The sequence below is a fragment of the Saccopteryx bilineata genome, chromosome 3 (assembly GCF_036850765.1).
Source record: "Saccopteryx bilineata isolate mSacBil1 chromosome 3, mSacBil1_pri_phased_curated, whole genome shotgun sequence".
NCBI lineage: Eukaryota > Metazoa > Chordata > Mammalia > Chiroptera > Emballonuridae > Saccopteryx > Saccopteryx bilineata.
The window spans coordinates 162182207-162201488 of NC_089492.1; the positions used below are offsets into that span (position 1 = coordinate 162182207).

The 19282-nt window shown below is 38.7% G+C and overlaps 1 protein-coding gene across 1 annotated transcript in view; it reads right to left on the bottom strand.

Moving 5' to 3' along the window:
* Nucleotides 1-19282, bottom strand: part of SPAG17 (sperm associated antigen 17) — a 301342-nt gene that overhangs the window by 260920 nt on the left and 21140 nt on the right. The window contains exons 2-3 of the mRNA XM_066268112.1: nucleotides 5382-5522; nucleotides 4702-4785 (exon numbers count right to left, since the gene is read on the bottom strand). Coding sequence (XP_066124209.1) covers nucleotides 4702-4785; nucleotides 5382-5522 — 225 coding nt within the window. The remainder of the gene's footprint in view (nucleotides 1-4701; nucleotides 4786-5381; nucleotides 5523-19282) is intronic.

Below are 19282 nucleotides of genomic sequence, written 5' to 3' on the forward strand. Positions count from 1 at the left end.
GCGTTTCTAGAGCTACTTCAGAAGAAAATGTCCAATAATTTAACTCCATATATCGCCTAACATTTCGGCTGGAGCACACACACTCAGATCATTTGAACAAAAGATAGGCAGGATACTATTTAACTCTCACAGCACAGAATGTTTTCCATAGTAGTGTAGCAAGAGTTAATGCAATAAAACCCACAGTACTGTCAATCATAAATAAACCCAATGAAACTTGTTCAGATAGTACTGAGGCAATACTAACAAAGCCATCATAAAATCATCTAAGACCTGAGACACATAAAAACTTTATTATTCATCACTGAAATAAAGTGCAAACAAGTTCATCTTATAAAGATCCAAAAATCCTTATGATTTTGGTCCGCAGAGCCTTAAAACAGTGCCTGACAAATTTTAAGTGACATTCTAATTAATCATTTGATTTTTATAGTTTATTGTAAGCTGTAAATTAGATACTCACAAGGCAGGGCAAGAGGAAATCCTCTTGTACTGGGCATGAGTCCTAAGTCCTCTGGACAAACCTACTGGTCAGCAGAGCCACATTTTGGTGTTAAATATCTACTAGAGATGGAATGGAACATGAATCTGAAGATTATTGTCATTCACATTGATTAAAGTAGGGTATAGAATGTGTACAGAGTTCACAAACTGATAGAAAATCATTACAGTTGTGGCTCTATCTTGTGCAGGAAACACTCTGAGGGACATTTTTACATTTTTTTTGGTGAAACTAATACTTTTTAATATACCTATAATACGACTCCTTTTAATATTATCACATATTCAATAATTACTATGAAGAAGTGTGACCAAACACTCCTATATATAAAAACCACTGAGCCCTGGCCGGTTGGCTCAGCGGTAGAGTGTCGGCCTAGCGTGCGGAGGACCCGGGTTCGATTCCCGGCCAGGGCACACAGGAGAAGCGCCCATTTGCTTCTCCACCCCTCTGCCGTGCTTTCCTCTCTGTCTCTCTCTTCCCCTCCGCAGCCAAGGCTCCATTGGAGCAAAGATGGCCCGGGCGCTGGGGATGGCTCTGTGGCCTCTGCCTCAGGCACTAGAGTGGCTCTGGTCGCAACATGGCGATGCCCAGGATGGGCAGAGCATCGCCCCCTGGTGGGCAGAGCGTCGCCCCCTGGTGGGCGTGCCGGGTGGATCCCGGTCGGGCACATGCGGGAGTCTGTCTGACTGTCTCTCCCTGTTTCCAGCTTCAGAAAAATGAAAAAAAAAAAAACCCCACTGATTTACACTCTTTAATTAGATGCAGGGACGATGTAGACAATCTAGGACAATTTTATTCCTAGTGAGGAATTTGGTTAAAAGGGAGGGAAGTTTTTTAAGTATCGATCATCAGGAACAAACAGCTCCAATGAGAAACAGGGATTTTTTTTCGTAGAATAAATTAAAATTTTTAAAGTGATTTAAAGATTATTATTTCTTTTTTTCATGTGTGTGTGACAGAGACAGAGAGACAGAGAGAGGGACAGAGAAGGACAGATAGGCAGAAATGGAGAGAGATGAGAAGCATCCATTCTTTGTTGTGGCTTCTTAGTTGTTCATTGATTGCTTTCTCATATGTGTTTTGATCAGGGGGCTACAGTGGAGTGAGTAACCCCTTGCTCAAACCAGTGACCTTGGGCTCATGTCTATGATCCCATGCTCAAGCCAGCAACCCACGTTCAAGCTGGATGAGCCTGCACTCAAACTGGTGGCCTCAGGATGTCAAACCTGGGTCCTCTGCATTCCAGTCTGACACTCTATCCACTGCACCACCACCTGGTCAGGCAAAGATTATTATTTCAATTCTCATTTTCTAAAACAAAAATCTGAAAAATTGGAAACTTTTTCTTTAAAATCAGGAATAAGACAAGAATGCCCACTCTCTCTACTCTGATTCAACATAGTTCTTCAAATCCTAGCTAGAGCAATTAGGTAAGAGAAAGAAGTGAAAGGCATCAAAATTGGGAAAGAAGAAGCGAAAATGTCACTTTTTACAGATGACATGATTCTGTATATAGAAAACCCTAAAGATACCACCAAAAATACTATTAGAAACAATAAACAAATACAGTACAATTTCTGTATACAAAAAAACCAATGCACAAAAATTCACTGTTTTCTTATATACAATAGTAACGATGAAAGTTCAGAAAAAGAAATGAAAAAAAAATCCTTTTGCTATTGCAACCAAGAGAACAAAATAACTAGGACTAAACTTAACAAAGATTGTGAAGGACCTATATACTGAAAACCACAAAGCATTATTAAAAGAGATTAGAAAAGACACAATGAAATGGAAAGATATCTCATGTTTATGGATTAGAAAAATCAGCATACAGACTTCATGCAATCCTCATCAACATCCCAATCTTACTTTTTAAAGAAATAGAATAGGCCCTGGTTGGTTAGCTCAGGTTGTTTAGAGCATTATCTTGCCATGCCAAGGTTGCAGGTTCGATCCTGAGTCAGGGCACATACAAGAATCAACCAATGGCGGCATGAATAACTGGAACAATAAGTCAATGTTCCTATCTCTTTCTTTCTGTTTCTCTCCCTTCCTCTTGCTCTAAAAATCAGTAAAATTAAAAAAAAATAGAAATACAACAAAAAAATTAACAGATTTGAATGGAACCACAAAAGACCCTGAATAGCCAGAGCAATCCCGAAAAAAAAGAATGAAGCTGGAGGTATCACGCTACCTGACTTACATTATACTACAGAGCTATGTTAAGCAAAGAAGCATGGTACTGGAAGAAAAACAGACATACAGACCAATGGAACAAAATTGAGAGCCCAGAAATAAAACCACATGTATATGGGCAAAATAATTTTTGATAAAGGAGCCAAAAACACACACTGGAAAAAAAAGCCTCTTAAAAAAAAAAAAAGCCTCTTCAATAAATGGTGCTGGGATAATGGAAAAACCACATGCAAAAGAATGAAACTAATTTACAGTTTGTTCTCATGTCCAAAAATTAATTCAAAATGAATCAAAGACCTAAATATAAGATCTGAAATAATAAATTACATAGAAGAAAACATAAGTACTAAACTTATGGACCTAAGTCAGAGAATATTTTATGAGTTTGACCCCAAAGGCAAGGGAAGTAAGGGCAAAATTAAATAAATGAGACTATATCAAACTAAAAAGCTCCTGCACAGAAAAACAAATAAACAAACACCTGACAATAAAACAAAAAGGCAACCAACTAAATGAGAGATGATATTTGCAAACAACAGCTCTGACAAGGGTTAATATCCAAAATATATAAAGAGCTCATATAACTCAACACCAAACAAACAAATAATCCAATTAAAAAGTGGTCAGAGGATCTGAACAGACACCTGTCCCAAGAAGACATATAAACAGCCAACAGACATATGAAAAGATGTTCAACCTCACTATCTGTTAGAGAAATGCAAATCAAAACTACAATGAGCCCGACCTGTGGTGGTGCAGTATATAAAGCTTTGACTTGGAATGCTGAGGTTGCTGGTTCAAAACCCTGGGCTTGCCCAGTCAAGGCACATATGAGAAGCAACTATTATGAATTGATGCTTCCTATTCCTCCCCCACCTTTTCTCTATCCTCTCTCTAAAAATCAATAATAAAAAAAATCTAAACACAAAAACATTCTCCCTAAGTATGGATGTTCTTAAAAAAAAAAAAAAAAACTACAATGAGATTACCACCTCACACTTATTAGATTGGCTGTTATCAACAAGACAGGTAATAACAATTGTTGGAGAGGCTGTGGAGAAAAAGCAACTCTCTTCCACTGTTGGTGGGAATATAAGCTGGTACAGCTATTACAGAAAATAGTATGGCAGTTCCTCAAAACATTAAAAATAAAGTTATCATTTGACCCAGCAATCCCTTTTCTGGATATCTACCCTAAAGGCTTGAGAACATTTATTCGCAAAGATATATGCACCCCAGAGGCAGATTTAATGGTGGGCGCACCGGGAGCACGCCCTGAGCCCCGACTTCTGAAGGTCCCCGCAAAACTCCAACTTTACATTTTTTTCTAACGATACCAAGTTTGGTTTTATATGTGCAATTTTAACATTAAGAGTACATAATATTTTTTATTTATTTAAAAATATGGTTAACATGTATTTTTTCCTTGTCTCTCTTTTTTAAAAGGAACCCAATATTTTCTTCTGTGCCTGAGGCCTCAACCAACCTTAATCTGCCTCTGATGCACCCCTATATTCATTGCAGCATTATTCATAGTGGCCAAGAAATGAAGACAACCAAAATGTCCTTCGATAGAGGGTTGGATAAAGAAGATATGGTACTGTGGAATACTACTCAGCCATAAGAAGAGGTGAAATACTGCCATTTGTGACAACATGAGTCAACCTTGAGAATATTATGCTAAGTGAAATAAATCAGTCAGAAAAAGCTAAGAACTGTATGATTTCATTCATGTGTGGGATATGAAACTGAAACTCATAGACAGACAATAATATGGTGGTCGCCAGAGGGAAGGGGTTGGGAAGAGGTAGTAGAGGGTAAAGGGGGCCATAAAAATGGTGGCAGAAGATGATTTGACTTTAGGTGGTTGGACTATAATGCAGTATACAGACCACACAGCTGAGAAATGTACACTGAAACCAGTATGATCCTACAAACCAACATCACCTAGATAAATTTAATTTAACAAAATCTCTTCGATAAATACAGTCACCTACCTCATAATATAAGGGAACACCACCACTATGAGGTTTCTTTGCCTTTTTAGATCCGGTTCCAAAGAGTTCATGTGTTTCATTAATCTGTAAGAAAATTAAATTCATCTATAATGAGAAAGAAAAGCATACATAAAGAATACTTACGTAATGTAGCTTTCAAATACGTAGGTGACTTGAAGGTTTGGAAAACCCAGCAAGGAAGAGCTATTCATCAATAAGGTGAAACCTTCATAGTCACTGTGGTCAGCTCTCAGTAATTGTATGAATATGTGCCATCTGACAGGACCTGATTGTGTTCTCGGCCCCTTTGACCTCTGACAGCAATGATTTTCTGTAGACTTCATTATTCTAGTTAGACTTTCCTGGGACATTAAATAATTTCATCTTTTATTTTATTGACCTTTTCACTAAATAATTGCTCATAGTACCTAGAATGAAGCTTGGTATGGTCTCAGAAATTTTTGTTGAATGAATGAATGAATGAATGTTGAATAAACAATATTCATGGACAAAAGAAATTATTTTCTCAGATTAAATGATTCAAATTATTCTAGCTAAGTATTTAAAATAATCCACCCAAATTTACCAAATAGCCCAAGGATGATAGTTTATTTGATTATTTTATCCTATTGTTTTTTTAAAAAAATCCTCAGTGGCTTGGAAATGGGAAAGAAAGGTACCTGCTGAAGAATGTCTTGCCACGATATCACACTGAAGAGCTTACGCTGAGGGACCTGGACAGCCATGGTGAGGGCTCTAATGAGAAGATCGTCCTCAATCTGGTTTCCAACAAGAAACGCGATGGAGCCCTTCCATTCATTCTATTACAAAACCAGAAGGAATTATATTCTTAGTACTGCTGGCTAGGTAATTGTGTGTCAAAGGCTTCTACTAAAAAACAGGATAATTTCCCCATAAACCTTACTTTAAAAACAGAATTAACCTTGAAGTCTATGTGGGTTCCTTTTTCAAGTAGCCGCTAGGCGGCAGTATTGTGTCAAATTTCATGCAGCTTGATCGAGAAGCCATTTTCTTAAGAAAGTAGCTCTTTTATTTTAAAGAAGACAATTTAAAAAAAATGACACACTTTTACTAGAATACTTCCCAAGAATAACTTGGTGTAGGATAGCAAGAGTTCATTCATATGTTACAAAATATACATTAAGATATAATCGCAAAAGCAGAAATTTTTGTTTTGTTTGCTGATACATCCTAAGATTCTAAATAGTGCTAGGAACATAGTAGGAACTCAAGAAATTTTTGTTGAATTATGGGTAATGTTGAATTGGTTGCGAATGGGCTTACATATGAGGTAAAAATGCAATCCCTGAAGTTTTTGTAAAGCACAGAATTCTAGTTCTTTTCCTCCTAATGTAACACAAGAATTTCATTGTTAATCCACTTCCAAGAAATAGGCTAAAATGTTAAACTGGGACATTAAATTTTGCATCAAATAATTAAAAGAAATATTACCAAAGACAATATTCTTATTCAGTAATCCCTTTCTCTCTATTATAAATAAAATTTCTGTTGGGAAGAAGCAATTCTCTGGAGGAGATTAAGAATGCATTTTACTGAATTACCGACTCTGGGTACTAAGGGAGGAGCCAACATGCAAATCAGGTCTAGTGCTTTTAAACTCGAACAGTCTTATGGGGGGAGGGTTGGACTAAGCACATATGATGAAGACATTAGGAAAGAGAGATAATAATAAGAGAGAGCATTCCAACGATGTGAGCCCTCTAGGCCTAAGCCTCCCCACTTAAAAAAATAAAATGGTTGGACAGGACAACTTCCACTTCCATTTGGGCCCCACTCTAGAGATTTGATTCAAATGGAATAAACTCTCCCTTGGTGGATTCTAAAACAATGTCTAAGATGATTTTGAAAGATATGACACACATTTAATGAAATGCATAATTTCCATGTGGTTCTCTCTGGCTTCTGTCCACTCCACTACCAGGGTAAAGACAGAACTGAGTATAGGTGGGAGAAAAGATCTCAGTGCAAATTCTTCTTTACCATCACATAGTGATTATCACTAAATTTCTTTTACTCCTTTCCTTGGAAACTTTCTAACGATTTTAAAAAACCCAACCAATTTTTAATGCCGTCACTAAAATAAAAACCATACATAAAAGTACAAAAATGTCTATGTTATCTACAAAGGGTGTGTGTGCATGTGGGGTGTGGCATGTATGTTTCCCTCTGTTATAGTGAGTTTAAAACCTGTTTTTGTTGTTGTTTGCTAATTCACACTTAGGAAGACTAAGCATCTACTTTTTAAATATTTTGATTCTGAAAAGTAGCTATGGTATTTATAATGCATGCTTTAGAAAAAAGTTCCATTATCACAAAATGAGTTTTCCTGCATTGGATGCCTTTCTTTTCTCTTCTCTGCCCCCCAGTCAAATATGCAGCTATAATCATCATTAAAAGGAGGAAAATTGCTTTCATTCTCACAATAACATACACATGGTCTTGAATAGGCAATACCTTGAAGTTCCTGTCAGTCACACTTTCCAACACTGAAGATCTTCATGACCGCTCCTGTCCCTAACCCCACTCTCTAATACAAGTTTCCTTGTAAATATTTGAAAGTTAATGGTGACAAGGAAAGGCTGCCTTGCTTTGGAGACAATTCAGAAAAAGGGCATTGTAGTCCAGCATCTACCCATCGGTATCTGGTGTCGAAAACAGGCGTTGACTGTTTCAGACCAGAAAAAAAGAAGGGAGGAAGAAGGAACTAACAACTATTGAAAAATGCCATGTGCCAGGCATATGTTATCTCATTAAATCCCTAAGTAATCTCTTTAAATAGGTACATTAATACTTTATAAATGGAAAAACAGAGGCCTTATGAAGTTAAAAAACTTGTTAAAGGTCATTTTGTCAAAAACCACACAGAAACCACATACTGGCTTGCAATTTTGTGATCATTTCAGAACAATTTTGAAAGCAAGCCTTTGGGGTCAGTATGCCTTTCTGTAATCCTTAAATTGCACCTAATGGCTACTCCAGCCACAGTGAATGGAATAGATGAAGATTTACATCACATATTGAAGTGTATAAAACCTTCAAAGATAGATTATGTATTAAATCCTTAAAACACCATAAGATTGATTTTTATAAATGCAATTTTACAAAGACTCAAAGAGGTTAAGTAAATTTTCCAAGGTTCCTTCTCTCAATGCCCAGTGGTCTTGTTACTTATTTTAGAACATATTTTAACACATGACCTGTTCCTTCAATTCATGGCACGGTACTGAACCATATGAGATCCCTGTGGTCACCTGGAGGCAGTTCACCTGGGCTACAGCAGGCACAGATTTGTTCAGGTCCAGAGCTCTCTGTGAGCCCTGCTGGGAGCTAGGCCCATTTTTCCATTGGAAGGGTATGAAGAGTTCCACTAAGGCTCAGTTTCCTGTCTGCACTCTCTAGCCCACCAAACTGCTGCTCCAGAAATCAGATCTATTTGGTATAACAGGACCCCTGGAGGACTGTGTTGGAGTCACAATTAGTGTCTAACAGTATCTCCAGAATGGACTAACCAGCCCCAAATCATGCAAACCAAGATGCACTCACTGGTGTGCTGCACTAGGGGGCAGTGAGATGCCAGGAAATGCACAATATTTGAATAACAAAGAGCAGTTATTTCCTGTGTCTAATTAAACGATGCTCTGCAAATATAATTTCTGAATCTTTTTCTTAGCAGTTTAGGATAAATGTAACACCCAAATCTCTACCAACTGGCTGCGGTTTTACAAATTAGAAAAATTCTGGAAAAAATTGAACACTGAGTAGATTTGGCAAAATACTATTAAAAACACCCCTTCATTTGTATCCCACCAACACAGTTAAACAAAGTCCTTAAGTTTGAGTTCACTGGGTGGCAAGAGCAATTTAGTATAGAAAAAACAAAGGCTGACCATGGAGGAGAAATGAAAGCAGGGTGTGGATAGCCTGATTCATCACACCAGTGAGTCCTTCAGGCTTCCTACCCGTGGGTAAATTTGTTTAAGACAGTTCAGAAAATTTGGGTGTAATTAGTAGCATAAGCCTAGAGAAAGAAAACATTAATCATTTTAGGAAAAACTACACTGGATGTATCCAGTGGTGAAGGAAGAGGGTGTCAGTCTGACACACCTCAGACCCCTTAGGAAGTAAAGTCAGCTCTCCAGGGCCAGGAGGCATCTACTATACTAGAGTCCTGCCCTCTAGTAGTCATTCAAAGGATGGAATGAAGTCATGTATGGACACAATCCATTACCTTTTATTTACTTTACCAGTCTCACCTAATTTGAAGTCTGGAAGGAGGGTGTCTGAACCCAAACACATACATACTGGTCTCCTAAGGCAAGAATGTATTCATATAAATGCAGAGAATCTGGCTGTCTCACATATGCCTACTGTCCCAGAGACACACAGTACATTTATAACTATTTTTCTTTCATATATTGCAAATCCTCCAAATTTTAATGTAGGCATTTCTATATTCTAATATAATTATAAAATACCTCTCACAAACAAGTGAAAAGTAGCTTCTGGGTAATAGGATTGAGACTCTTTCCTTATATTAGCACAGAGAGCAGCTGGTACGGGACAGGAATGGCAGGACAGGCCACCTTAGCCCAGAAAGACCCAAGATGAAAGTCCCACAGTCCTCTACTGACCAACAATGGCCAGCACCTTTATTTGGAGAAGATATATAAAAGCTCCAAGTAAAATCAATGCACTAAAAAAGTCACGTAGTGTTAATAGTTATTTACTGCTGTGCAGATACACAAACCTGTACTTGGTGTCAGTACTCTCCTGAAAGAATCGACTCTGTTAAGTAGATTTGCTGTCAGATGGACAGGGATTTGTGAATATCTTTCTCACACTGTGTTTTTCCTTCACAAGAAGTCTTGTATCAAAAAATGGGCAAAAGAAATGAATAGACACTTCTCCAAAGAGGACATACAAATGGCCAATAGACAGGTGAAAAATGTTCAACATCACTAATCATTAGAGAAATGCAAATTAAAACCACAATGAGATATCACCTCACACCAGTCAGAATGGCGCTCATCAACAAAACAGCACAGAATAAGTGCTGGCGAAGATGTGGAGAAAAGGGAACCCTCCTGCACTGCTGGTGGGAATGCAGACTGGTGCAGCCACTGTGGAAAACAGTATGGAGATTCCTCAAAAAACTGAAAATCGAACTGCCTTTTGACCCAGCTATCCCACTTTTAGGAATATACCCCAAGGACACCATAGAACGGCTCCAAAAGGAGAAATGCACCCCCATGTTTGTGGCAGCATTGTTCACAATAGCGAAGATCTGGAAACAGCCCAAGTGTCCATCAGAGGACGAGTGGATTAAAAAGCTTTGGTACATATATACTATGGAATACTACTCAGCCATAAGAAATGATGACATCGGATCATTTACAATAACATGGATGGACCTTGATAACATTATACGGAGTGAAATAAGTAAATCAGAAAAAAAACTAAGAACTATATGAATCCATACATAGAAGGGACATAAAAATGAGACTCAGAGACATGAACAAGAATGTGATGGCAACAGGGTGGGGGGTGGGGGGAGGGGGGATGGGGTGAAGAAGGAGAGAGGGGTTGGGGGAAGGGAGGGGCACAAAGAAAACCAGATAGAAGGTGACAGAAGACAATTTAACTTTGGGGAAGGGGTATACAGCACAATCAAATGTCAAAATAATTTAGAGATGTTTTCTCTCAACATATGTACCCTGATTTATCAATGTCACTGCATTAAATTTAATAAATAAATTTAAAAAAAACCCACAATGAGATATCACCTCACACCAATCAGAATGGCACTCATCAACAAAACAGCACAGAATAAGTGCTGGTGAGGATGTGGAGAAAAGGGAACCCTCCTGCACTGCTGGTGGGAATGCAGACTGGTGCAGTCTCTGTGGAAAACAGCGTGGAGATTCCTCAAAAAATTAAAAATGGAACTGCCTTTTGACCCAGCCATCCCATTTTTAGCAATATATCCCAAGAATACTATATCACTGACTCTAAAAGGGAAATGCACCCCCCCCATGTTTATGGCAGCATTGTTCACAATAGCAAAGAACTGAAAACAGCCCAAGTGTCCGTCAGTGGATGAGTGGATTAAAAAGCTTGGTACATATATACAATGGAATACTATGGGGCCATGAAAAAAATGGAAATACTACCTTTTGCAACAACATGGATGGACCTGAAAACTATTATGTTAAGTGAAATAAGCCAGGCAGAAAAAGAAAAATATCATATGACCTCACTCATTTGAGGAATCCAATGAACAATGTGAACTGAGGAATGGAATTGAGACAGAGGAGGGATCAAAGGGACCAGAGGAAAAGAGGACAGAGGGAAAGGGGATGAGAGGATGAGATAAACCTGAAGGGAAGGAGGGAGGGAGATGTTGAGGGGAATACGGAGGAGGGGGGATGCATTCGGGGCAACCCTAGAATCTATGCAAACACAACAAATTAAATGAAAAAAAAAAAAGGAGTCTTGGATCTCCATCAGCAAGGAGTGTTAGTATGGGCTGTTGACCAGCAGGAGAAATATTTTTATTTACATAGAACTGGCTGCTGCTATAATTGTATTTGTTAAAAAGGAGTTCTAACTATAAAATAAGTTGGAAATATAGGTTAAAAATGGGTACACATTGTTATATAACAAACAAGAATAATACAAATGACCAGGATATGCTGTTATTTAACTCCTTTCATCATCTTTAGTAAATAAGTTCTTATTATATATTCTCCTCTAATTATAGGTTTATCACAATTTTTTATGAAGACTATATCTTAGATCCTACTTATCCATGGGGGATATGTTTCCAAGACCCCCAGTGGATGTCTGAAACCACATATAGTAATGAACCCTGTATGCACTATGTTTTTTTCTAAGTATACATCCATATCTATGATAAAGTTTAATTTATAAATTATGTACAGTGAGACATTAACAACAACAATAATAAAATAGAACAACTACAACAATATACTATAATAAAGTTATGTGAATAGCTTTATTTCAAAAGTATCTTGGGGTCATTATTATATAAAATGAGGGTTACTTGAACACAAGCACTGAGATACAGTTAATCTGGACCTAGATGGCTGCTAACTGACTAAGGGGCAGGTGGTAAACAGCGTGGGCACACTGGGCAAAGGGGTGATTGACATCTCAGGCGGTACAGAGTGAGACAGCACAAGATTTCATCATGCTACTCAAAATGGCCCATAATTTTTTTTTTTTTTTTTTTTGCATTTTTCTGAAGCTGGAAACAGGGAGAGACAGTCAGACAGACTCCCGCATGCGCCCGACCGGGATCCACCCGGCACGCCCACCAGGGGCGATGCTCTGCCCACCAGGGGGCGATGCTCTGCCCCTCCGAGGCTTCGCTCTGTTGCGACCAGAGCCACTCTAGCGCCTGGGGCAGAGGCCAAGGAGCCATCCCCAGCACCCGGGCCATCTTTGCTCCAATGGAGCCTTGCTGCGGGAGGGGAAGAGAGAGACAGAGAGGAAGGAGAGGGGGTGGGGTGGAGAAGCAAATGGACGCTTCTCCTGTGTGCCCTGGCCGGGAATCGAACCTGGGACTTATGCATGCCAGGCCGACACTCTACCACTGAGCCAACCGGCCAGGGCAGAATGGCCCATAATTTAAATCTTATGAATTGTTTATTTGTGAAAATTTCCATTTAATATTTTCAGACTATAGTTGACCATGGGAAACTGAAATCACATAAAACAAAACTACCAATAAGGGGGCACCACCGTAGTTTGACATATTATCATTATGCTGTGATAAGTACTAATTTTTTAGAAAATTGGTTCACATGGCTGTCACATTTTTTTAACTAAATTGTAAGCTCTTTAGGTCAGAATTTATGTTTAATATGCTTTTGCATATTATGGTGCCCAGTAATGAGTGGAAATAGAGCAGGGATCTATACATAAATATCTGTTGATTGATATTTTATAATCATTATTATTTATTGCTTTATATTAGAGAGACAGAGAGAGAGAATGAAAGAGAGAGAGAAAGAGAGAGAGAGAGAGAGAGACTCATTTTGTTGTTCCATTTAGTTGTGCATTCACTGGTTGCTTCCCATATGTGCCCTGACCGGGGATCAAACCTGCAACTTTGTCATTTCAGGACAGTGCTCTAACCAATGGGGCTAACCAAGCAGTGCTCTGTTGATTGAGATCTTAAAGAGAATATGTCTGGACACTGAAGATTTTGACCCTGGAAATTGTAAAGTACTAGATTGTAATATATCAGAAAACTGGGCAGGGTATATAGGCCATAGCCCTGAAGACCTTTAGGAGGAAACAGATCTGATGTGACATGGTTTGTAATAGGCATCATGAACAAGAATCTGGAGAATTAGTCCCTGCTCCCATTCCTCTGCTATGACAAGCTTCCTGGGAGTGACTCAGACAAGCAACCAGATGCTCAGGGAAGGAGGCAGCTCTTCTGGATCAGAGAGAAAAAGCCAGAGACTCACAGACATTCATGCATTGACTAGAAAACCATTCCTTCCATCTCTTTCCTTCTTCCATCTTTCTCCCATCCTCCATCAAAACAGACTTTGATGGCCTGCTCCCTCTTGCCTTCCACCTACAGGCTGCAAATTCTTTCTCTTTCTCTTTCAAGATACCTTTGAAATTCTTATGAGTATGACTTTATGGTGGAAGAATATCAGAGTGGTGTGAAAAAGGAGACAGAGTGAAGCCACACATGAAATGAGTGGTCGAGGTCCAGAGTTTAGGAGAGCTGCAGAAGCTGAACCTGACCTCTGTCTCCTGTTGGTGAGTGGCAGCAATGCCCCTGCTCACTGACCCAATTTTTCTGATCTCCGTCCTGGAGTGTGTGGCACTTGATTGCTCACAGTTCTTCCCGAGTCTGTCCAGTAAGGCTGCATTGATTACTTGAAATCTGCCATGGTGGGAGTATTTAAACGGTAGCAATGGCAAATGCTACAAATCATACCTTTCCCCCTGGAGAAGAGTTTGTGAAATATTTCCCAGCACACTGTGGTCTCTTTATCCCAGGAAGGCCTGTGTGTCTAGGACAAGCCAAGGCTGTCTCTGAGAAATTAGTGAGTGCAAAGCAGATTCTCTTCATCTACTGCACCCGCACCCACAATGTACATCGTGCTGCAGTGTGCTGTGTAAATTGAGAATTAAGTGTCTGCTGATGCTATTTCAGGTATTACCCAGCTTGAAGAACTATTCTTCACAATAGGTTCTATGAAAAGCAGATGACAAGGTAAGAAGAGAGAAGCCACTGTGGAAGGAGCAGGGCCAAGCCCTCCCAAACTTTCCTTTCCTCATTATCTACTTGGGAGTCTGAGCATGTGGCCATAGGTGACAAGACTCCGTCATATTTTGGTGGCCCTGTGGAAAAGCACAGGTCACTGAGGCATAATGAGAGTATGGGCTTGGGAGACAGACTGCCTGAATTTGATTCTGTTTTTTGTTTGTTTGTTTGTTTTTAGGTGAGAGAAGGGGAGCTAGTTAGGCAGACTTCCTTATGTGCTCTGACCAGGAACCACCCAGCAACCCCATTTGGGCTGATGCTCAAGTACCGAGCTAGTAATAGCATCTGAGGCTGATGCGCTCCAATGGAGCTACTGGATTTGTTCTTAATGCACCAGCTGTGTGTCCTTGGCAAACTGCTTAACTTCTCTGTGTTTTGTGTATAAATGAGGACAATGACAGTACCTACGTCAGGGGATTGTTGTAAAGATTGAATAAGAAAATCTACAGAAGACCTTTTAGAGCATTACAGGTAGTAATAATCATAACCATTATCATGGATATTAATTTTTTGGGGGTGATCTGCTCATGTCCATCCAAACATGGTTATTTCATACATGCTGTGTCAAGCGTGGGCAGCTTTTATGGGTGAATCAAGAACAACTTCAAATCGAATATCAACAGTTGCATTATGAAAAAGCAAATATTAATTTGAATGACAATTTGTAAAATATTTCTCTTTTTGGTAACAATAAACTTGCTAACTGACAGATTTTTGAAATATTTTAGGTCCTTGGAAGAGGGGGAAAAAATCATGAACACAGGATGTTTAAAACTCTGCAGGTATCTACTTCACAGAGCCCAGGGAGAGAACGCAGAAATGTGGTAGGAGGGATCTCTAAGTCATTTTGCATCTGGGACAGGTTTGTCAGAGACATCAGCCCATCACCAATTGTGAAAGGACATTGATTAGAGCTGAAGGACGAGTACAGAGCTGACTGAGGAGATGATGAGCTCTGAGGTAGCCACACAGAAGACTGAGCACCAGACTAATTCTTGTTAGAAGTGGGGACCTGTTTATTTGGCTTCAAAATATAAGGACATGGACCATATGTTTGGTATTTGGATTGTGAATATTAATCTGGTTAATTTTATGGACCCAGATCTAAGGAAACAGATGTCAGGTAGGGCTAGTTCTTAAAAACAAAAGCAAAGTAATTGAAGTTTATTTTTTATAGAGACTTTGTGCACCCCTCTCTCCAGATTAGATGGGCTCCCTGGCCTGCTGCTTGCTGTGTTCTGGTTCCCCCAGGACCCCTTACAGAACTCTGCAGAATCTACCATCCTCTTCTCCTAGGAAGAATAAAATTTACCCTCACCCCTTCTGTTCAGCTCAGGGCCTTAATAATTTATACTGATAACTTGAGAAATAAATATTCCCCAATATTTTAGTGAAGTTAAAAAATAAAAAAAATTATAAGTATTTTTTCTCTCCAAGCTATCTGCATTTTCAAAAAGGAACCCCAGTGACTCTTAGGTTAACTCAAAGGGTTGCTCTGTTAACAGGGCCAGTGGAAAAGGCTCCCCTAGACTCATGACACCTAGACAACTTCCTATATTCACCATGTACCTGGCATATAGGAGCATTCAATAAATGTTTCTTGAATGTAGCAGGCAAAACCACACACTAAAGAGAACTTTTACACATGCTTAGTATGGGAATACCAACTAAGTATGTGGGATCCTATCAGCTCCATGCAGTTTTTCACACAGCACTGGACAACACTCTCATTGAGTCTTCAATTCACTGATGAGAACTCAGTAGTCTAGAAGCAACTTTCCTGTCATGCACACATTACCTGGCTGGCTTTCCTTGACTTCATAAATATTAAATGTGATCACTCATTAAAATTATGAAATTCTGTTGTAAAGATGCAGGATTCTGAAGTGATATCAAATTCTGCCTCTGTAATTTTTTAGCCAAATGACCTGGGAGCTATCTTTGTGACTCGGTCTTCTCATTTATGAAAGTAGATGTCGCAACCTTCCAAAGGTGCTTTACGAGGCTCAAATGAATGGATATACTTAGATTTATTTTGTAAATTCAAAGTTTCATGCAACTTTAAAATATGAATACATGCAAAATTATATGTATTTACCCTAGAAAGTTTCACAAAGTGAGTTAAAAGATGTGACTATTTCTGTAATTTTGAATTTGGATATGCCCTGTGGATCTGCTTTGGACAAGTTAGCCCCTGAGCTTAGGCTGTTTGTTTTTCTTTCGTTTTTCCATCTTGGCCCATCCCACCAACCCAGCACATGAGCCTAATTCTGTTTTACTCCATGCATCAGAGAGTTTTAAGGCAGCTATTAAAACACCACATGGAAAAGCTTTGTAGGGAATTCTACTCCAGAGAGAAACCACAGAAACCACTACACACCTTAACTATCTCCCCACCCCCAAGAGTTGGCTAAAATTACAGGCTCCATTATGTTTGTACAATCCAACCAGTTTTTATTGCTTGAAGCAAAATCTGAGGTCCAAAAGGAACTTCAGAACATAAAAAGTAAGGCAAACCTCAAAAGGAAACAAGCTTCTTTGTGTTTTCAAACAAATATTACATATCACAGACATTCTTCAAATGGAGGAGACCACGCAAAGCTAAAAGGAGTCCTGCTAATTGCTCCATGGATGTAAAACTGGAATCAGGGACTCACTTAAAAGAAAGATCTCTTTCATCATTATATATTAAAGGCTACAACCTTTCATCAGCTCCTTTCTCAGACATGAGACCTTGTGCCTTCACCAAGGTCTTCAAGTGTTGAGTTATTATCTTCCATACTAAAATTAAGATATATTTTCAAGACTCAATAGTATCTCATTAGTTACCCTATTGTAAACTTTTTTCCTACCCTCATTTATCTAATTTAAATGCAATTCATCCACTAATCACTGTGGTGTAGTCCATGAATTTGTACACCTTGGCACTAGGCCTAACCAGAGGAAACAGAAAACCAACCAATACTCCTTCTAAGGAGCCATCCATCCTCATAGCTACTGCTTTGTTAATTATGTCTCATGGACAACTCATTTTCTTGCAATTAATGCAAGTGTCCTTACTTATCATTTATATACTACAAGGCCACTAATAGAGTTTAATTTCTGCATCTATCTTGACTGAGTGAAGATATGCAAGGATACTTCCGACAACCATAAGTATATAAGACTACCTAATTACAAGTACTCTATCCTATTCTCCCCTAAATTCAATAAAATGTCCAAGAAATACCAATATTTTGGTAACCAAATTACATCCTCTATACTGTCTCTAATACCTGGAAGCAGGACAAAGATTCTTTGTCTGACAATCTCTTCTAATTTTTAGGTCTAAAACTATCTCCAAATTAGGATATGGGGAAGAATGGGTATCCAAAGATGAGCCTGGGCAGTGTTCGATCTTCCAGACCCCCGAGTTTACATCATCTAGCAGGGTGGGGCCCAAACACTCACTGAGGTGCCTCATAAAAACCCTGAGAGTGCATGCAGAGCAAGAAGTGTGCCTTGCCTCAATTCAGCAAAAAGAGGAGCACTTTAACAAGCATTTATTAAATTACTAGGATTAAAGGTCTGTAATGTAACCAACGGTAAGAATGCATGAACATAACTAAGGGAGTTTGAAAGTAAGCAAACTTGCTTCAATATAAGTTGCTTAAAAGACTTTTCCTACTTAATGTGAGTCACTCTGACTAGTACATCAGGGGAGTTAGGATATGATGCTCTCCAGAACTTGTTCCGTGCAGCGGCCCTGACTTTCCAGTGGCTCAGGACCTAGGGGTTGTTCCAAGAAGGTAAGAGGCAAGTAAGACCTGTCTCTGAGTGAAAAAGTTGGGATAAGACACCCAAATTGATAAGCAAAGGGTAAAAAATATTGATCCAGATCAATCAATCCTAGCAGGAGGGTAGATGAGAGTGTAGGTGGGTGGGGGAGGCAATTGAGACCATTTTCCTAGAAAGCTTGTAATTTTCCTCATATTTCCTCTGACCTACCACTGTTTTGAGAAAGGGTTTCTTAGGAGGAAGACAAGTTTAAATGAAGGAGAGTCAGGAGGGAAGGTGTCACTGTAGCTAGGGGAGGAGTGGTGTGTCATCAAAAGCAATTAGAAGGTTACCAGTGACCTTACCAAGAACAGTTCCATTTGAGTAAAATTGCTTCCTGCTCAGTCCTTCACTCCTGCAATCCTATCCACCCTCATAATTCACATATCTCCTTCACAATATGAACCTCATTTAAGCACCATGTGACAAAAGATTCCAAGTTAATGATTATGATAAATTTCAAGCCCTAGATCTGGTTATAATGATTAATTTTCTCCAATTACACAGGTATATGGAGTCTATTTATTGATTACATCAGGGCAGTAATTCATTATAATTATTCTTCTCCTATTGATTCCCTAATGTAGTCCTTACAATAGCTCTTTCAATGATGCAATGAAAAGAGCACTGGATTTAGTATCAGAAAACCTGATTATTAGTCCTGATTCCAACCACATGGTCTTGGGAAAACACTCAAGTACTCAGAATCTGGACCTTAGCAAAATAATACTTACAGCAGAGTCATTCATTCATTTAACTAATATGTATTGAGGAGTTACTATGTTCCAAACATTGAAATGGGCTTAGAAATAGAATGCATAAACATATGCTTAATTGCTATTCTTAAATGGCATCAGCTTGGGGAAGGAAATACACAAGTAAAGAAGAAAACAGATTATAGGTAAATGTATTTCATAGCTATAAAGCACTGTAAAAAGTATTTATTTCTAATATTGTATTGTTACCCATTCTTATTTACTAATAATTAATGTTTACTATGTGGGTGCCTATGTTGTATGTGTTACCCTAGAAGTGGAAAATGCAAAGATCACTAAGATAAGAGCAGTGAAAGAAAATTAACTGAATGTGCATATCTCACCATGAATGGACTTCAAAACATAAGTCTGAATGAAAAATGACAAAGTCCAGAATTGATAAGTGTAATCATGGCATGGGTTATGTCAATTTAAAAAACCATACAGTAAATAATACTACATATTATTCATGGATACAGATGAACAGATAAACAGGCTGAGAAGATATGCCATGAAACTCAGGATATGTTTGCTTCTGGAAAGGGAGAGAAACAAATGGAACACTGAATGGGGGTAAGGACAAAGTATTCTTCAATTTTTTTTTACAATGTTAGTTTTTTTAAAAAAAGAAAAAATTAGCAATTGTCAATATTTC